The sequence below is a fragment of the Solea senegalensis genome, linkage group LG3 (assembly GCF_019176455.1).
Source record: "Solea senegalensis isolate Sse05_10M linkage group LG3, IFAPA_SoseM_1, whole genome shotgun sequence".
NCBI classification, from domain to species: Eukaryota; Metazoa; Chordata; class Actinopteri; order Pleuronectiformes; family Soleidae; genus Solea; species Solea senegalensis.
In genome coordinates, this window is record NC_058023.1 from 29,831,007 (window position 1) to 29,849,530 (window position 18,524).

The following is an 18,524-nucleotide window of genomic DNA, read 5'->3' on the forward strand; positions in this document are numbered from 1 at the left end:
CTGAGGTGCAGCATCCGTCCCCTTATGTTGGTGTGTAGAGTGGTTAACTTAAACACATCCTCTGTTTTCACCTGACTTCTGTTAGTCAGTCATTCCCCTCCCTCTGCCTCCGTCTGTCTGCCTGTCTGTCTATCTCTCTTGGACTTGGAATTCCAAATATCATATCTTTTTAGCTGTTTCTCTTATTTGCCTTGTCAACATCTCTCTGGATATTTGGCAGTCTTTCAATCTCACGGCCTCTCTTCATTCTTCATTTCATTTTTTTGTTTTCTCATCTCAGCAATGCAGCGGACTTTCCTGGCACACATTTCAGTCATGCAGTAATCGAAAAGTATAGGGTAGTAATGGCAATAAATAACCATACAATTATGAATTAAATCAAATCAAACTGATTGACAGGAAATCAAAGGTTAAACCATTAGATATATTTCTGTGGAATCCTTCATCTACTCAGAGTTTATGTGGAATGACAACAAAGTGCTAAATATCCAAATATCCATACGTATCCAGCGTTCAGCTGCTGAGTTACATTTAGATTTGCCACTGGCGATCCACCATGGTGAATGATCTGTGCTGGGACAAGAAAACAGCTGCATGCTGGGGGGGGTTGTAGTCCTCTGACACAGGTTGTAGTCCTCTGACAGAAAGACAGCTCATTTTAACAAAATGCAGATGATATGCCAACAAGACACTGAGCTCTAAGGCAAAGTTTGTACAGTGTGTTTTGTGTTGTATGTTTGCAGTTGTGTGTGTGTGTGTGTGAGTCAAATGCAGTTTTACAAAACATACCCCTGTGCATAAGTGTAGATTTAAAGAAGCAGCAAACACCGAGCGGGAGGTACGTGAACTGGAGTCCTCCTCTATCAAACCTCCTGCCTTTTTTTGTTTTTGACTGCAGAGGAAGCAGCTCCCAGGGCATCATTTGATGGATGGATCACACATGCATCTAATCACAATTAAAAAGAAAATGGCAGACTTGTTGCCATGGAGATAATATGGTAAATGTGTAGCGTGTGAGCAGCAGAGGCGAGAGGCAGCGGCGTGTGAAGAAACTCACAGAGATGATGATCGATGGAGAGATAATGAGACGAAGATATCAAAGAATGTCTCTGGCAGAATGTTCACTTTGTTGTTTGCATATTTAAACAGTGTTTTCCATCATTTAAAAAGACTTTCTGCCCAACTGAATGTACACGCATTTGCACCTCTGTAATCATTTGTCAAAGGTTGTTCACTTGTGTTCTCTCCTTCTCCTCCTCCTCCTCTTACCTCCGTCCCCTTTCTTTCTTTCTTTCTTTCTTCCCTTCCTCTTCCCGGCACAGTCCATCTGTACAAGTGTGACGCCCAACGTGGAAGCTGCGGCTTGTGTCTGAAGGCAGACCCGCTGTTTGGGTGCGTTTGGTGTAAGGGAGAGAACCGCTGCACCCTCAAGCAACACTGCCCCCACCCTGAGAACCAGTGGCTGGAGCACAACGGCATCAACAGCAAGTGCACCCACCCCCGCATCACACAGGTGAGAGACACAGTGTCGGTGTCCACGTGCACTCGGCAGCCGCTTTATTAGGTACACTCAATCAGTCACGGAAAGGGCAGAAACTTCAAGGAATACTTAAATACTTAAAAATACTTTGGCAGAAACAAACCTTGAAGCAGATGATCTGCAGTATAGCAGCAATAATACAACACCAGATGCAATTATTGACACTTTATCAGGTGTCCTGTGTGCCTAATAAAGTGGTAGGTGAGTGAATGTCCACAAATTCAGCACAGACTTGATATATCTCAACTTTAAGGGTTTGTTTTTTGTTTTTTTTGTTTTTTATAAACTCACCATTCATCACTTTGTACCTTGATTGCAGTGCAGTGAAGGGAACGTGCTCATCAACACTGACAGTCTTTCATTTAAATGTAATGGCAGAGTTGAGTCACCACCAGCTATTCAGTCTCACAGCATCTGAGGGAACAATGTATTTCAAACTTTATTAAGTGTCACTCATCTGACACTTTTTAACAATAATGATAAACTACAATGATGGAGTTCAAGAGGTTAGAATTATTTATCTATTTTTTTTCAGAACTTACTTTTCTTACATTCAGTATAGGAACATTTAGATTTTTATGGTTTTTATTTCTAAATTATTTGTCAGATTAGCACGTTTTTTTTAACATAAATCTACACTAAACTCAGTAAGCTTTGGAGGCAAAAGCATTTGACCTGTGTGAGACATATTAAAGTGGGCAATGGCAGGATGGATAAGGTGAGGTGAAGGGACAGAGGAGAGATTGAAAAACGCCAGATGAAGAGAGCGAATGGATCCCGTTTATATGAATGACTGTGGGTAGATTGAGCCAAAATAGAGTCACAAGAGTCTAAATGGGTGGAAGAAGACCCCCGTTTCCCCCATGATGGATGTAATTGGGGTCCTCTCTGTATCCGTTTACCAAGGGAGTGCATTGAGTGCAGATGGCGACTAGAGTTGAAGGGATGAAGGATGAACAGGTGAATAAAAAAGACGGAAAACCCCCATAGGTGTCCTTCCTGAGGAGGGATGGGTTTCCATCCTCTACAGCATCCCAGATACAACTAAACATTTGTGGATTTTTGGTGAAAGCTGCACCATGTGATGTGGAGGGGGGGTCAGACAAGAGGAGTGAAGTCTTAAATCTTTGGACTTTAAGGACATAATACACTGGACCTTCCTAAATCATAATTCATTAATTCATTAATCAGGCACTTAAGCATGCGACAATGATGTCTCCCAGCTACATGACATGTAAAAGCATGACCTGGCTTGAGCCCGCTCCATTTAAAGTCCAACTGCTCCAATTTGTTTGAAATCCACTCCTTTGAAAAACAATCAAATAGTTCAATTAAAATGTATCGTACTGTAAAATGCAAGCGCTATTAGATAATGACACACAGAGAGATTCAGCACAGGGTAGACTAGGACAGAGTAGTAAAACAATGAGTAAACAATAAGCGATCACAGCATTATTAAAGTTGGGTCCCTGCCTGCAACACGGTGGACCTCTATTTGGCAGAGACGGATAGACGCCGACCGCTCTGTGTCCTTTACCAACATCCATCCATCTGACCCGGCCTGATGATGTGTACGCTCGAACTCACCGGCCGAAAAGTAAATGCGTTAGTAAAGCGCTGATTGATTGATGTGAGAGATCTCCTCATCAAGAATGAAAGATCTCGCTGATAAATCAAGCGCGACCAATTATTTCAGAGATGTCACCTGTTGCCATGTTTCAAGTCAATCCTCGGCGGAAGATTGTTGAATTCACTGAACGGAGGAGGAGTGAGAAACGACGCTCACTTGATCCCCGAGTCATGACCCCTTGGCTGTCAGTGGAGCTATCATTTCATCATCTGTGGTGTCTTTTGTGCAGCAGTCTCTTTCATCTCCCCTCTCTGCAGAAAAGAGTTATATAATGTGTGCACAGAGACACCTAGTACTCCATACACAGTGAGATTGGAGTGAAAAAATCATTATCTTTATATTGTCATTATGTCAGTAACAACAATAATAATAATATTTATGTCCAAGACTGTAGCAATCAATTTATTGTAAATTAATGAGTCAATTAATCAAGATGTGCTATGCATTGTATTATTGTGTAACTATTTATAAAGAAATTGTACAGATCTGGGTTTGTACCTTGTCCTTTTTCTGTTCATTCACAACCTTAATTGTTGGCTAAATGCATTGTGCAATGTATTAATACTTGTTTTGTTTGAGTTTTTCATGAGTTTACATTTGAATTTCAACAGATCACTCCTCTCCGGGGTCCCAGGGAGGGCGGTACGCTCGTGACCATCCGTGGTGAGAACCTGGGTCTGGAGTTTAAAGAGATTCAGGGTAACGTGAAGGTGGCTGAGGTGGACTGCACGCCCATACGTGAAGGCTACATCCCGGCCGAGCAGTGAGTCACATTTTACACTCGTGACTGATTTCAAAACAGCCTCAGGTCTCATCATAATCATCTTTTCTCTACTAAACGTACAAATTATAAAACGTATTTTCCAGGTGCATTGAATTCCTAAGAAGTCAAACTTTATTTTAACACAGAAATAAAGCAAACTCATCAAGTTACCCCACGCTACTCGCCTGACATAGCTATATTGACTCAGTTCATGTGCACGTGTGTCCAAAGAGCAAGTGAGTGAGTCAGGTAGTGGGTATGGACTGGATTGGACTAATCCCCAGACCAGCAGAAAGTAGTGTTTGGATTGTATGTGCACCGCTGGGTACTTTAGAGAACAGCTCAGGCCCGCATTTATCGTTGTGGCGCACGCACACACACACCGCCGTGCAATCACTCCAGAGAGTTCAGGAGGTTACGTTTATTTGACATTTGAGTTCATTTTATTTTTTATTTGAGGAGGCATTTTATGAAATTATTTTAAACTAGTTTAAAGTTGGCTTATCACCAGACCCAGCGCTGCTTCTGCTCAGAAAGTAACTCGTGTGCCAGCACTTTTAAGCAAACGCTGACCCAGCACAAGCAGTAGCTGTGTATAAGGTCATATTTAAAAAAAAGTAGAGACTTTTTACTTCGCTCCCACAACTTGGCAGTGCGTTGGGGATGAAGCGGCAGCCAAACAAACCGTTTTTATGCAGGTTTTAAATGTCGGCTTGGGTCAATCTTTAATACACAATTAACTGCATTTGCTGGCAAGGCAAACATTTCATGTTGAATGTAATATGCGTCTCTCTGTGTGTTTCCAGGATCGTGTGTGAGATGGGTAAGGCGGAGAAGAGCCAGTATACTGGAAATGTGCAGGTCTGTGTCGGGGTTGGAGATTGCAGTTCAGAATTCAAGGCAAAATCCTCCAAGTACTACTACTTTGTGGTGAGTCTCTGATTTCAACTCTGATTATTATTTAAAAAAGAAAAAGAAAATAAAAAAAAATGTGATTCACCTTAATGAGCTGGGGCGGTTTCCTTGTACTGTATACTGTGATCCGCCGCAGCGCGCTGCTCACCAAGGTCGGATCTCACACTTAGCTTTTCTCTGGAGCATGAGTCAGCAGTGAGACGCGGCTGGCACACACTAATTAGTGCAGAATGAGAAAAGAAATACCAATGGTTACAAAATTGTAAAACACTGTTTTCTAGTACTTCTGAATCAGACTCTACACACAATTAATTAGCATCACTGTAATGCATTAACACTTGCACGGCCTGAAATGAATTTACAGTTGTTTCCATCATGCGGTCGTTGCCGTCGTCCACCGGGCACTAGCTGACGGAGATTTATTTCTCCCTGTCCAGGATTAAATGATATCAGGTCTCGATGTCACACTAGCACAACAGAGACAGGAGATGAGATAATCAGAAGGCCAAATGAGATAGAGGAGGACTTACTTTAAGACCAGTTGTCCACTCGAAGCTGGTCTCATTTCATTTAAAATATCATGACAGATTTTCACAGTGCTTTTGTCAGTTTAAGTTTTCAATAGTTTTAGCTTAGGGTGCTTATTCTGTGGACTTGTTTTTATGAAAACAAGTGTTCAAGAAATTATTTTCCTTTTACTGATGCAGAATGTGTGTGTATATTAAGAACTTATGGGTTAGGAATGAATTCAATGTAATATTGTTTATGAAAACATACATGCATTCTTCTGTTTATAATTAAACTCTGAATAAGTCCACATTTAAGATTTCTTTAATTTGTATGAAAAGTGTGAAATTTTATTGCATTCAAGTTCATATTTTCTGATCTTTGACTAGTCTACCTTAACTCAGTTCCATTCAACCCTTAGATTACTTTTCACCTTATAACCTCTAATACTTAATACTAGGTCCCGAGGATTCTCAGTCTCAAGCCGAGCCGAGGACCCGTGTCTGGAGGAACCATCGTCAGCATCACCGGCAGCCACCTCGACGCCGGGAGCAACGTGTCAGTCATGTTTAAGGATCAGCCATGCACTTATCTCAGGTGAGTGGGAAACAAGCCAGTCCTGACTCGTGAGGAATCCATAGACGGTGGCTGTTCCAATCTTTTGTAGCTCACGTCCATTTTCTAGCTGTGGTTAATATACATATATATATATATATATATGTATATATACCTAAAGTATTTTTATATTCATACATTTTCTAGCATTAATTTTAAATTTTAGATTTTGTTTTAGATACATTAGCATTAGTGTTGATCCCGTGTCTCAACCCTTTACCCATTTTGGGTTGTTGTGGCAAAGTTAATGTTTAAAAAACCAAATGTTTGTGTGATGGTCTCTACAGGAGGGGCGGCCAGTGGCTCACCTGTCGAACACACGCTTCCCTGCATGGCTACGGAAATGTGTCCGTGTCCGTGAGCATAGACAGAGCTCATCTCCAGAAAGACCTGCGGTTCGAGTATGTGGAGGATCCCACCATCACTAAGATAGAGCCTGAGTGGAGCATCTACAGGTATGACAGAACTGAATGAAGACATTCAGTTAAATTGGGCTCGAATATTATAGTATGTAGTTTCATGTATCACCGCCAGTGAAAACAATGTAAACTAAGCTTTTAATATCTTTTACAGTGGCCACACACCAGTGACAGTCACGGGTACAAACCTGGACATCATTCAGACTCCGCTCATCAGAGCCAAATACAACGGCCATGAGACACTCAATGTAAGTTATAAATATAAAGTAAAATGCCTGGGGATTCACCACCTGGGATTCTAAATACCTAATTTCCCTTGGCTCCAATAAGTAAGCCAGTGTGAATGTCAGAGATTTTATTTTTATTTTTCGATGTACAGAGGTGAAGGTAAAAACTCAGAACATGGAGAGTGCAGAGTCAAAGTCAACAGGTTGCAATTGAATTCAAAGAGAATGACACAGTTTCTCTCCATACATTTGTAACAACAGGGAAGTTCTGATCGTGACCTAAAATCCGCACAGTTCAAAGTACTTTATCCTCTATTCACTACTTTTCTCGGGGGAGGATATGTAAAGATGCTCGAGAGTCTCTGAGATCTCGGTGAAATAAGAGATGGCAACAATAGGTCGTAATGCTTTCTTCACGGTTCATTTGAGCGTGAGCTCGTGCCACGTTTAGCATCTGTGCTCACATATTTCTTCACAATGCTGAACATTCAGGTTCAGGTTTGAAACTACTTAAATTACCCATCGTCTTACTTTCTCAGGGATTTGGTTTTGTTTACTTTTGAAGGTATTTTTCCCTGCAGCGGCAGAATAGGATACATGTTATTCATTTCCTCAAAGTCTGATGTTCAAGGAGCCATTATAGTGACAGAAAAAAGGAAATATTTAAGTGGCTACATGGCAAAGGTTATTATGGAAATGTGAAATGTCTGTGAATGCGTTGAAAACCTCACTGAATAACAACCTGCGCTAGCGCTTGATTTGTCAGTGCTCTGACAGACACCGAGGAGTTTAGACATGAAAAGGTTGTGATGGGCAACTGGCAGGACAGTGACCGACTGGACCTCCTGTCCATGGTTTACAACACAATCATGAACCAAGAAGAAAATGTGTCCATTTTCACATCTCAAATAGACACCGTGTCAAAAATAGAAGACGGTGGTAGCATGTGGTCGTATCGCGAGGCTGCGTGGAACATCTCCACGTCCATAAGACAAAGTGGTGCAGAGAGATTAAACATCAAGTACAGGATAAAAGATCACAGGGAGGAAGGACTGGGCAGGGGATAAAGGATTGATGAGAGGGTGGTGGTTCTTTCTGGGGGGTAATGAAGAATAGGTGAGACCTAGTTATCACTCAAATCTCCACTCATCAAAGCCTAAATTTGGTGACACTGCACAGGTTTGTCAAAACTGCACCTCATTTAGGAGCTTTCTTTGAAGAAGATGCTGCAACACCTTCTTTTGGCACTCCTTTGAAATAAATGAGCTTGTTTAGAAGCCTGAATGAGGCACAGGGAACTTGCAATTTGAGGTAAATGAGGTCTGTGTGAAATGAGAGTTGCTTATCTATGAAGATTTCTTTCCTCAGTTGTGCGAGGTGCTCAGCCCTACGTCCATGCTGTGCCAAGCTCCGAATCTGGCCGTCAGCTCTGGTCGACAGCAAGAGGTGCCCGAGCGACCCGACGAGTTTGGCTTCAAACTGGATGACGTGCAGTCCGTGATGGCTCTCAACAACACCAACTTTATCTACTACCCAAATCCTGAGTTTGAGCCGCTCAGTGTGTCCGGGGTGCTGGAGCTTAAACCTGGATCACCAATTATACTGAAGGTAGGAGGATCAACATCACTCGCCCACATTTACGCCCGCCTTTTCCCCCCATATTTACAGAACATGTCATTTTGCACCTCTAACTGTGACCCCTCTCCCCCGCAGGGACGTAACTTCCTACCGCCTACCAATAATGGACAAGGAAAGTTGAACTACACTGTTCTGATCGGAGAGAAGCCCTGCATGTTAACTGTGTCAGAGACCCAGCTGCTGTGCGAGTCCCCAAACCTGACCGGTCGACACAAGGTCCTGGTGAGTGTTTCAGCACGTGGCCCACAAAGACAAGACACACCCTCAAACGGGCACGAGACAGATAGACAGACAGACAGACAGACCTGCAAATCAGACAAAAAACCTCTTCCTCTGCTGTTATCTATCTCCTTGTCTACTTCCAGACTGAGTACAGTTCTAATCCAATCAGCTGTGTGGGTTTCTGTTACTGCCCACAAGCAGACATTGGACAAACAAATAAGTCTTCAATAAGGTGGATTATAGCCCCAGCAAACTCAATAAAGCTTCCATTTGCGGTTTCAACATCGACCACTTTGAATAAAGCGCTTCCTGATGTTACCACCTGGACCACTGTCGCACAAAGACATGGACAATGTAAAATAATTTATAGCGCGTACACACTGTAATCACAAATCAATACATATACTGCCTGAGCTCTGAAGAAAGAAATGCTTTACATATCTGGAAGTAGTTCACAAAAGAAATAATGTGCTATGTTTTTCCTATTAGAGACAAGATACTCGTGTTTTAAGTGTAAACATATGGGCCTTCACTATAAAAACATTCATTGTTTATGTGTACATAGTACATGTATGCAGTAATCAAAATGTGTTGGATTTTTTTTCTCTTAAAGGCACGTGTTGGTGGTAAAGAGTTTTCCCCAGGCGTAGTCCTCATCACGTCCGACAGCCAGCTTAGCAGCACCGCCATCATCGGGATCGCTGCAGCCGGAGCCATGCTCATCTTCTTCATCGTCGTGGTGCTCATCGCCTACAAGCGCAAGTCTCGCGAGAGCGACCTGACCCTGAAGAGGCTGCAGATGCAGATGGACAACCTGGAGTCACGTGTGGCTCTGGAGTGCAAAGAAGGTGAGAAGCTGTGGGTCATAATTGGTCCTATGTGGATGTTTTAGATGTTTCCCTCCTCCAACACACCTGATTCAAACACATGGGTCGTTACCAGAGCTTGTTGATGAGCTGACTACTGTATTTGAATCAGGTGTGTTGGAGCATGCAGGTCAGTGGCTCACCAGGACCTGGATTGAGAAACCCCTGATATGGCTATGCAGGAAGAAGCCCTCAACTTTCTTTGTAGTAGATTCAACATGCTACCTGAGCTGACTTTTGATATGAAAATAACTGTTTGTGAATCTGATTTATCTTCCAGCTTTTGCAGAGCTCCAGACAGACATTCATGAGCTGACCAGTGATCTAGACGGTGCAGGAATCCCCTTCTTGGACTACAGGACTTACACCATGAGGGTCCTCTTCCCAGGCATTGAGGAACATCCTGTACTCAGAGACCTTGAGGTAAAAAAAATGACTTCATGCGATGTAATTTGTCTAGGTGTAAGACTGTAGAGATCTTATATCTTATAATATGAGACATGGGGAATAGTCTAGGACATACTAACTGCTTTAGGGCAGCGATCCACAATATTTTCATCAAATAGAAGGTCCCTCTGTTTTGTTGATCAGCATTGTTCACAGAATTTCACAAAAAATGCAGCACATAATGACTAAATTGTGAAGTAGTTGCGCGTGTTGCACTTCTTCAGTCCATATCAAATAACAATCGCAATCCAATTAGCCTGATTTGAGCGAAATGCAAAGCGAGCGAGCAAATTGCCATTGTGGTGGGTCACAGTAGGTGAAATTGACGCTGATGTTGTTTGTGTTGCCGCCTGCCAAACAAAAGCCTTTTGACAACTGACAACCTCACTTTCTCGCGAGCAAACAAGGCGCAGCGCTCAATTCAGGAGCACGCGCTCATTAATAACTCCACGATATAAGACTGTTTTCTTCATCCACCTCAAAAACAAATTAAAAGTCAATCAGAGGGAGAAAAGCATAAGAAGAAAAAAAAAAAAAATCAAGTCATTTATCTCCAGTGGTGACATTGATAGGCAGCCATAATTGAGCAGGTCGTCTTGTTCCATTAGGAGAATGATGGACCCCCATTCCACTGCCCTCAGGGTTGGCCACTCTATCCCTGATGAAAATTTCCCAGTAATAAGCAATATTAATTATGTTTTAATTGCTATAAATGCCAAACTGTATGAGAAGTGTTATGCGGAATAGGAGCCTAATGAAGAAAGCAGCAGACTTGTCTTGGGCGGTTGATAGCTGCTTAATTGTTATTCACGTGTCAGAGAACCTAAAGTAAGAAATGTTCCACCGTGAGCTGCACAGTTATTTTAATAGCACAGGTGATGGAGAGAAATACAATATTTAACTCCTTTTAGACACCTTTTTGCATATTTGTTTCATGACTTTTCAAATTTTATTCTTAGTACTTTTTTGTTTGTTTTACTCTTGATCTCAATGGAAACCATCCAGCTTCTCATTTTCCTCCTTTCCAACCTGTTGAGATCAAGCGTGGCTCTGTTTGATTAGCGTTAAAGCATGTTAAAACAATTGTGTCATTGCACTGAACAATAAACACCGTTAGAATCATGCACAAACAGATTCTTTGCGCCTGTATTCACACCTTTCGGTGTGTATATATAATATTATTATCCATACACGGAGAGGCAAGCAGACTACATGTGACAACACAACACAGTGCATATCTTGTCAAGTGGTATGAAATTAGACTTGCAACTTAACAAAAGCTCCCAGCAGATTACAAGGGGTTCCTCCATGAAAGGTAACAAGACCAAACATATGGTGGTTGACAGCTGCATTGGGTGCAAAGGGATGCTGTCTTAGCGTGAGTGCTCTTGACAGATGAAAAAAAAAGAAGAAAAAAAAAGGACCAAAACATAATCTCCATAGGTGCTGTGAATGCATGTGTGGCAGTGGAGTCTTAAAAATGGTGCAGGGACAATCTGGGCTGAGACAAGGGAAAATCACATCACTGCACTCCTTTTCAACTTGCATTAATGTGGAACACGGTAGCATCAAAGTAATAAACACTCCCTGAGCCGAACAGAACACAACACAGACTGGAAACCGTCATCGATGAAGACTCTTCTTTTTCTTTCCGTCTCTGTCTCTCAAAGGGTGATAGTGTGTCCTTATCTAAACTCTAAAATGAGTTGTGTCAAAGGCTTTATATGACATTTAAATATACCGACGACATAGATCTATGTGTCATCACTGTATGATTTTCTTTTGTTTCCCTATAGGTGCCCGGCTACCGCCAAGAGCAGGTAGAGAAGGGACTGAAGCTGTTTGGGCAGCTCATTAACAACAAGGTCTTCCTGCTGTGTTTTATCCGCACTCTGGAGGCCCAGCGTGGGTTTTCCATGAGGGACAGGGGCAACGTGGCCTCGCTTATCATGACAGTGCTGCAGAGCAAGTTGGAGTATGCCACTGATGTTCTAAAACACCTGCTGTCCGACCTCATAGACCGCAACCTTGAGAGCAAGAATCATCCCAAGCTGCTGCTCCGCAGGTAGGAAGCAGACGTACAATAAGTTCAGAGTTTTCTCCTCCTCCTCCTCCTCCTCCTCCTCCTTCTCACTTTCTAACAAATGTCTGCCACAGACAGTTTTGATGTTGCTGCCTCGCTGTATCCTGTATAGAAAAACAAAGAGGGAGGTCAGAGAGAAGTCAGAGCCTCGCCATGAAATATTGAAACACTGACTAACTTCCATACTTTTTCAACTTTGCTGAACATGGGTGTGCGTGTGTCTACTGGTCATTTTTATCCTTTAACTTTTTAAGGACTGGATGTACCCTTTCACTTCTCTGTGTGTTTACATGTTTGGATTAACCCACTTGACCTTGATGCGCTGGCTCAGTTTCAGAGACACTGAAGGCCGTTGCCATGCACATTGTTAGAGAAATAATTAGGGGGAAATTAGCAGGGAATCCGATTACAAATAGCTCAAGAGGGGGAAAAAAAAAAAGAATGATTTATGGGAGAAAAGCGACAGGGAGCAAAACTGGAAGGCTCACACTCACACACTGGCACAATCACAATCCTCCCTTGGATTTTCAGTCAAAGGCTCAATGGCATGCACTTGAATGCAGCACTGTATGTGATTATGCTTCCAGTCTGTGGTGTTTGGTAAATCTTGATGATTAAGGTTACTTGAGGAAAATGTGTTCCTCACAGTTGCTGTAAGTCTGTGTGTGCATACATGTCCATATACGTATACAGTTTATGCCTTTTCCCCTCCTCAGATCATTTGACAGGCATATCATAAATTGTGAAAAAGTGTCTGCCTCACTTCATATTCTCCCAGAAAAAAAAAAATCTCTGCCAGTAAATTCAAACATGACACGCCCATGAGGATAATCCTGAAAGAAATGCTGTTAATCACACTGTCCAGAAGATGAGGTGCACATATTCACCTCATGAGAACCTGTTGTCGACTCTGCATGTTGATGCAAAAAAAAAGAGATTAATGCCGTCTGGGGCGGGATGCATGATTAATCGCAGCCAGAGTTCACTGAGCTTGGTGGAGACGCAAAACAATGGCGTAATCGCTGATCCTGGCACTAGATACAACGTAAGAGATGGCGCGTACAAACAGGAGACGGTAGTCAAGGACAATGGGGACGCCTGAAGCTGTGTCAACGAGTGAGGGAGGATGACTACTACGCCATGGAGGACAGTGCTGAAATGAGCTCATTTGACCACTTATTTTACATGTTATCACAGCTGTATGTGCTCGACACCGTTGATCTCATGTCATGATGTTAAAGTTAAAGTCAAATTAGCAAAGAAATACTTGTTTAAATGCAGCACACCTCCCTCTGTCACGTTTGTCCATGTTCTACTTCCTCTTCATCATGAGAGAGAGAGAGAGAGAGAGAGAGAGAGGAGGAAAACCTTGAAACGGCATAATTATAGTCGGTTCATACTATAAGCATGTTTCCAACAAATGCGTGCCCAGTTTGATTGCCCATTTTCATGCACACAACTGTGATGGTTAGAAATCATCTCTGTCTTCATCTCTTTCTCCATCCTCGGATGCGCTTATTAGTGTTTCAGGATCCCAGCATGCGTCTCAGTGGTGATGAGGCAGTGTGAGCAAGCTACACAGCCCCATAGGGTGGGCTGACTGGCATGTCCTTGGATAACAGCTTAAAATAGCTTACACAAGAACAAGGCTGTGAAGCTGAAGTTTAATCTGCTCTAGTAAAGATAGCATCTGTTGTTCCTCCTCTTTTCCAACTTTCTCTTCTCTCCTTATAATATTTGTCATCCTGCATAATATTCCATCGAACCTCCTTCTAATGCTCACTTTCCACTATCATCCTCGGTTCATTTCCCATGATTGTCACACATTTGCTGTCCTCGTGTCTGTCCTTTTTCCTCACGTACTTGCTCTCGATCTATATTTCAAGCGCTCTTCCTCTGCTCTGCCGTTTTCCTGATTGCTAAATCAATGCCTCCTCTTCCAAGAAATCTGTGCACGCGTGTGGACACGTGTGTGTGTGTCTGTTTCGTCTCTCCCCACACACAAACACACATCCTTCCATCTGTCCCATCTCAAACCTGCGCTGAAGCACAAGCACCAGGCAAAGCTAACTAACGAAAGCCTTTGCACAACCATCTGTCACTTTCCTTACAGCTTTCTCCTTTAACTCCTCTTGCCTCTCATCAGTTTTCCACAGAGTCTCACACACACACACACAAATGCACGTTATTGCCAATGAAAAATATTAAGTGTGGTTTAATATAGATCATTATCAACTGTACTTTGGTGATCGTGGGAATCGATCGCGCCGCTCGGTCCCCACAGCGCCTCACACTGGCCAACCTGACCTTGCCAACATGTAATATATTACACTGTTTTTGTGCCACAGCACATTTCATGGCATGAACCCAAACATGGGTTGTTTTTTATGTTTTTGAAATGCAGCTGAGGAAAAAGTTTGGAGAAGATTGTCTGGCTAACCTTAGATCTGCATCAAATCGCCATTTTTATCCCCGTTCCCTTTGGACTGTGCTATGATTGAGAAAGGAGCATAAGCAAACTGGTGGGGTTGTGCCAAGACTCCTTGTTACTGCAGGGCTGGCAACCATTGCCAGAATTGCACACACAAACTTAGTTGTTGTTTTTTTATCTTAGTGAGGACACCTCTTAGATATATAATAATTCCCTAGCCCCTTACCCTAACCTTACCCTACCTAATCCTTATCTTTACCCTAATTATTAATACCAAATCTAACCCTAACCCTAAAATCAGGTCTTTACCCTAAAAAAGACCTGGTTATTCAGGCTGACTCCAGTGTTAAGATGTCTTTTGTTTGTATGTTTTTTGGACCGCACAAAGATATAAATACAAATGCACATACACACACATACATTGAACTCATCTCTGAATACATACACAGTGGGATTCATTTGTGCTTTTTGCACGCCAGCCATAGAACAGCCCTGCACTTGTCCACTTACAAAAATGTGCACAATCTATTGGATTGAGGGAAAGGAAAAGAACGTTTAAGAAGAAATGATGGGGAGAGGCTTTGCCAACCTTTTTCTTATTCTCCCTTTTTACCGCTCCTTCCTTCCCTGCTTCCCTGTGCACCACCTCCTCTCTCCACCCTCCTTTATTCCCTTTGATAGATGGGCTTCATTTGTAGAAATAGAGAGGATTTGGAAGTGCGCACGATTACAGGATCCAGAATGAGGGAGGGAGGGAGGGAGGAAGACAGACCAACAACAAGGACACATGAAAGAAAAGATGAAACGTGACCTCGGTGACCCTGGGCTCTGTGAACAGAAGAAGAGTGGGAGGGGCAACAAAAATAAAAAGTGCTGGAACACTGCGAAGCAGGAAGTTAATCCCCCCCAGGTGTTGTGCCAATGTAGACAGGGGGTGCCAGGCCGGCCCACTGGCACAGCGGACATCACGCCTCAGTGTGCAGCCCCTTAAATAGGCTGTCTGAACAGTGAAGGGTGGGAGGGCTGCAGGTGGCAGCCGAAAACACTTTGGACACACTCTCACATGCACGTGAGCACAAGGGACACTAATCCTGAAATACTGATGCTTATGGTAGCAACAAAAGGGTGTGTGGGAGTGTGAGTGTGAGTGTGTGTGACAGATTACCCACACACCCCTGCTGCTGGCCAAGAAGGCTGCTGTCAAAGGATATCCGATCCTCGCCTCTCCTCATTTTCCCCTCGCCACCACTGCTGTTGTTATTATGTATGCATATTAGTCATTCACACGGGATCGTTCACACTGTTGGCCCAGGTCAATAGATAAACACACACACACACACACACACACACACACCAGTTTGCCACACCAGTGGAGCATGGAAGCCAGGCAGAGAAAGAGAGGGAGATGTATTCATTCACTTTCTATTGTGCACGGATCGAGTGTTCGTCCAGTGAATAGGTGAGGGAGCGCTTAATAATGAGGCCAGTGTTATTACAGAGCTGCTCCAGCCCCTAACGACATCAATCCATGGGGATCAAATAAAGGCTTTTAATTGCTTTGCCTCATATTAAAATCCCCGCCACCGTAGGCGAGCTGGCCGTGGCGTGCCTGAGCATAAAAAGCCAGCCCAGAGATTGTCTGACAAGCCGTCATATAGCATGTGCAGGCGGCTCTCTCAATTCATGTCTGTGCAATTATGTTTGTGTAACGAAAGCCTATTCATTAGCAGCGATTATCAAATTTTTTTTTAGCGGAATATTTGATGGTGGTGTTGAATATTCATGGCGGTAATAGGAGCGCGGGGGGGATCACATGTTCACCATGTGCTCTCTGTCTGTCTGCAGGACTGAGTCTGTGGCGGAGAAAATGCTGACCAACTGGTTTACGTTCCTCCTCTACAAGTTTCTGAAGGTAACATTGACACACAGTGTGCAAAGTGAGCGTTTGTGTCGTTCCTATGTTAATCCAGGTGAATTAAATCACAACAACACTATGCTGACTGAGCGCTTGAGCTCCACACAGTATTAGAACATTTAGATCTTGTGTCACCTGGGCAACAGTAAAATAATGTTACTTAAGAACTAAATGTTATGCTTTAAATACCTCTTCAGATTAATCATGTGTTGGATTATTTTAGCGAGCGTCTCTGCTAATGTGTTAATGTGCCACTTAAGAGACGTACAGTAACTTTGTACTTTGTGAGATATAAGCTGAAGGTAAAATAACCTCTACCATCCTGTTTCGCTCTCCGTCTCCCCCGTCACTCCCTTTACTGCAGCTGGGAGGAAAATAAAAAAACGTTGAACAAAGGCCAGCGTTTGATTAACGGGCTGTGTTTTTGGGGAGTAGATGGAGGTGGCCTCAAGAGTCTGTCTGGCGTGGCATTTTCACAGTTTATCAGTCAAACATCTCCCAAACTTCATTTCAGTGAGGCGTCTATATTGACAGGTGACGTGGTGTTCTTTAATTTAGGAGAACAATACCGTTTGTGACACGACGTCTATAAGTCTTAGTGGGAAAGTAAAGCGTCACATAAAAGCAGCGACGGCATTGTGTTGAGATGTTTTCTGAGGCATATGTTATTATTAAACTGTGCCGTCAGTGAGTCAAAGTTTTCTTACTTTTCCCTCCTCTCTCTCTTTGCAGGAGTGTGCGGGCGAACCGCTCTTCTCCCTCTTCTGTGCCATCAAGCAGCAGATGGAAAAAGGCCCCATCGACTCCATCACAGGAGAGGCGCGCTACTCGCTCAGCGAGGACAAGCTCATCAGACAGCAGATTGACTACAAGACACTGGTAAAGGTCTCACCCGCACATGGGTCCGGGGTCTCAAAGGGGACACTTAGTATGCTTTCATTGTTTTAAGCTTCAAACCGTCATTAATTATCAAAATAGTTGCCGATTAATTTAGTAATCTAGTAATAATCGATTAATGGTTTCAGCTCGACACAAGAGCATGTCCCAGTAGTTACCGCAGTAACATGTTTATATCCCGTTATCTGGGCCGGTCCGCTCGGCTGTGGGTGCTTAATGTTGCGCCCCAGAATTGTCCTCTCTTTTGTATTGAAGGGGGTTCTAGTGCGCATGTGCCACTTGTAACGAGAGTCTATGGTAAAGATTATTGCAGGAAATGCGTCACTTACACACGGTACTCATGGTCTGTATAATGTATAGCTCATTTATTCAAATGTTCACGTTTTTGTTAAATACTTTTGTGTGATTCCCATCTTCTACTTAATGTGAGACGAGTGGGGGCGATGCCCTAGCACCCTCTATTGACGGAAGTGGGGTTAGAAGGAATCTCTTTATCAGCTCTCCAGCATAGCATTACCAGCATAGACATAGGTATCAATGCAGCCTTAACGATGCCCATCCCCATTTATTGCTGCATAAGACGGCACCACCTTTGTCTCCTGAACTATCCCGGTTATGTTGCAATTTATCTGTTCCCAGTTAAATTACGTCACTGCACTGCAGTCAATTTAATTTAACAATAAAAACATTTTAAGCATATTATCCCTCAGGTCGTCCAAAAACCTAAGAAGCACCTTGAATAGTGATGCATGAGTTTCACTCATCTGCAGTCCTATCATACTGGCTTTGATTAAAACAGTTCATATAATCAAATAAACATCTATGCCAGTTAGTCTTTTAGGAAATTGGAGAAAACTTTGCTTCCGATGTTGCTGTTTATATTACATTTCCCTGCACTTGAATCCCTTTCAGTACTCATGAAAGCAACCACTCTCTAATTAGGTGCTTCAGTTGACTTAACTGCTGGTTTTTACCTCTCACCTAGCTTTTCCCACTTACCTCTCACCAGCTTCCTCCTGTCATTTCTTTACACTTTTGCGTGCCATTTTTACAGAGACATGCTGATACAATTAAACAATTCTGGACAACTTTGCTTACGCATTGAATTCCTCCGTCCCGCACATGATGAAGCTTTCAGGAGCTCTAATATAGTTCACCTTCAGCCTGCAGAGAAACCTGTAATTCATTACTCGAGAAAATAAAACCAGGAGTCCCATTTCAACCGTCCAAATGAGCTGGAGTGCTCTGACCCATTTCAGCGCTCGTGGAACTGTAAATGGGCTGAAATGAATACCTGTTTTTCTACAACCCTCAAAGCTCTTTTTCCTCAAGCCTTTTCAAAGTGCAGATTTACATTCTGTCTGGTTTGTGGTCGCTATTTCAGAAACGCTGCTGCTGTGGAGGGCGGG

The 18,524-nt window shown here is 43.0% G+C and overlaps 1 protein-coding gene across 1 annotated transcript in view; it reads left to right on the forward strand.

Annotated features, from left to right (window-relative positions):
• Positions 1 to 17,400, forward strand: part of plxna4 (plexin A4) — a 136,394-nt gene extending 118,994 nt beyond the window's left edge. Inside the window, exons 11-24 of the mRNA XM_044020942.1 lie at positions 1,323 to 1,513; positions 3,782 to 3,933; positions 4,740 to 4,863; positions 5,816 to 5,952; positions 6,258 to 6,425; positions 6,544 to 6,637; positions 7,985 to 8,224; positions 8,330 to 8,476; positions 9,090 to 9,324; positions 9,623 to 9,765; positions 11,586 to 11,854; positions 16,149 to 16,215; positions 16,951 to 17,127; positions 17,371 to 17,400. Coding sequence (XP_043876877.1) covers positions 1,323 to 1,513; positions 3,782 to 3,933; positions 4,740 to 4,863; positions 5,816 to 5,952; positions 6,258 to 6,425; positions 6,544 to 6,637; positions 7,985 to 8,224; positions 8,330 to 8,476; positions 9,090 to 9,324; positions 9,623 to 9,765; positions 11,586 to 11,854; positions 16,149 to 16,215; positions 16,951 to 17,127; positions 17,371 to 17,400 — 2,174 coding nt within the window. The remainder of the gene's footprint in view (positions 1 to 1,322; positions 1,514 to 3,781; positions 3,934 to 4,739; positions 4,864 to 5,815; positions 5,953 to 6,257; positions 6,426 to 6,543; positions 6,638 to 7,984; positions 8,225 to 8,329; positions 8,477 to 9,089; positions 9,325 to 9,622; positions 9,766 to 11,585; positions 11,855 to 16,148; positions 16,216 to 16,950; positions 17,128 to 17,370) is intronic.
• Positions 17,401 to 18,524: the final 1,124 nt, after the last annotated feature.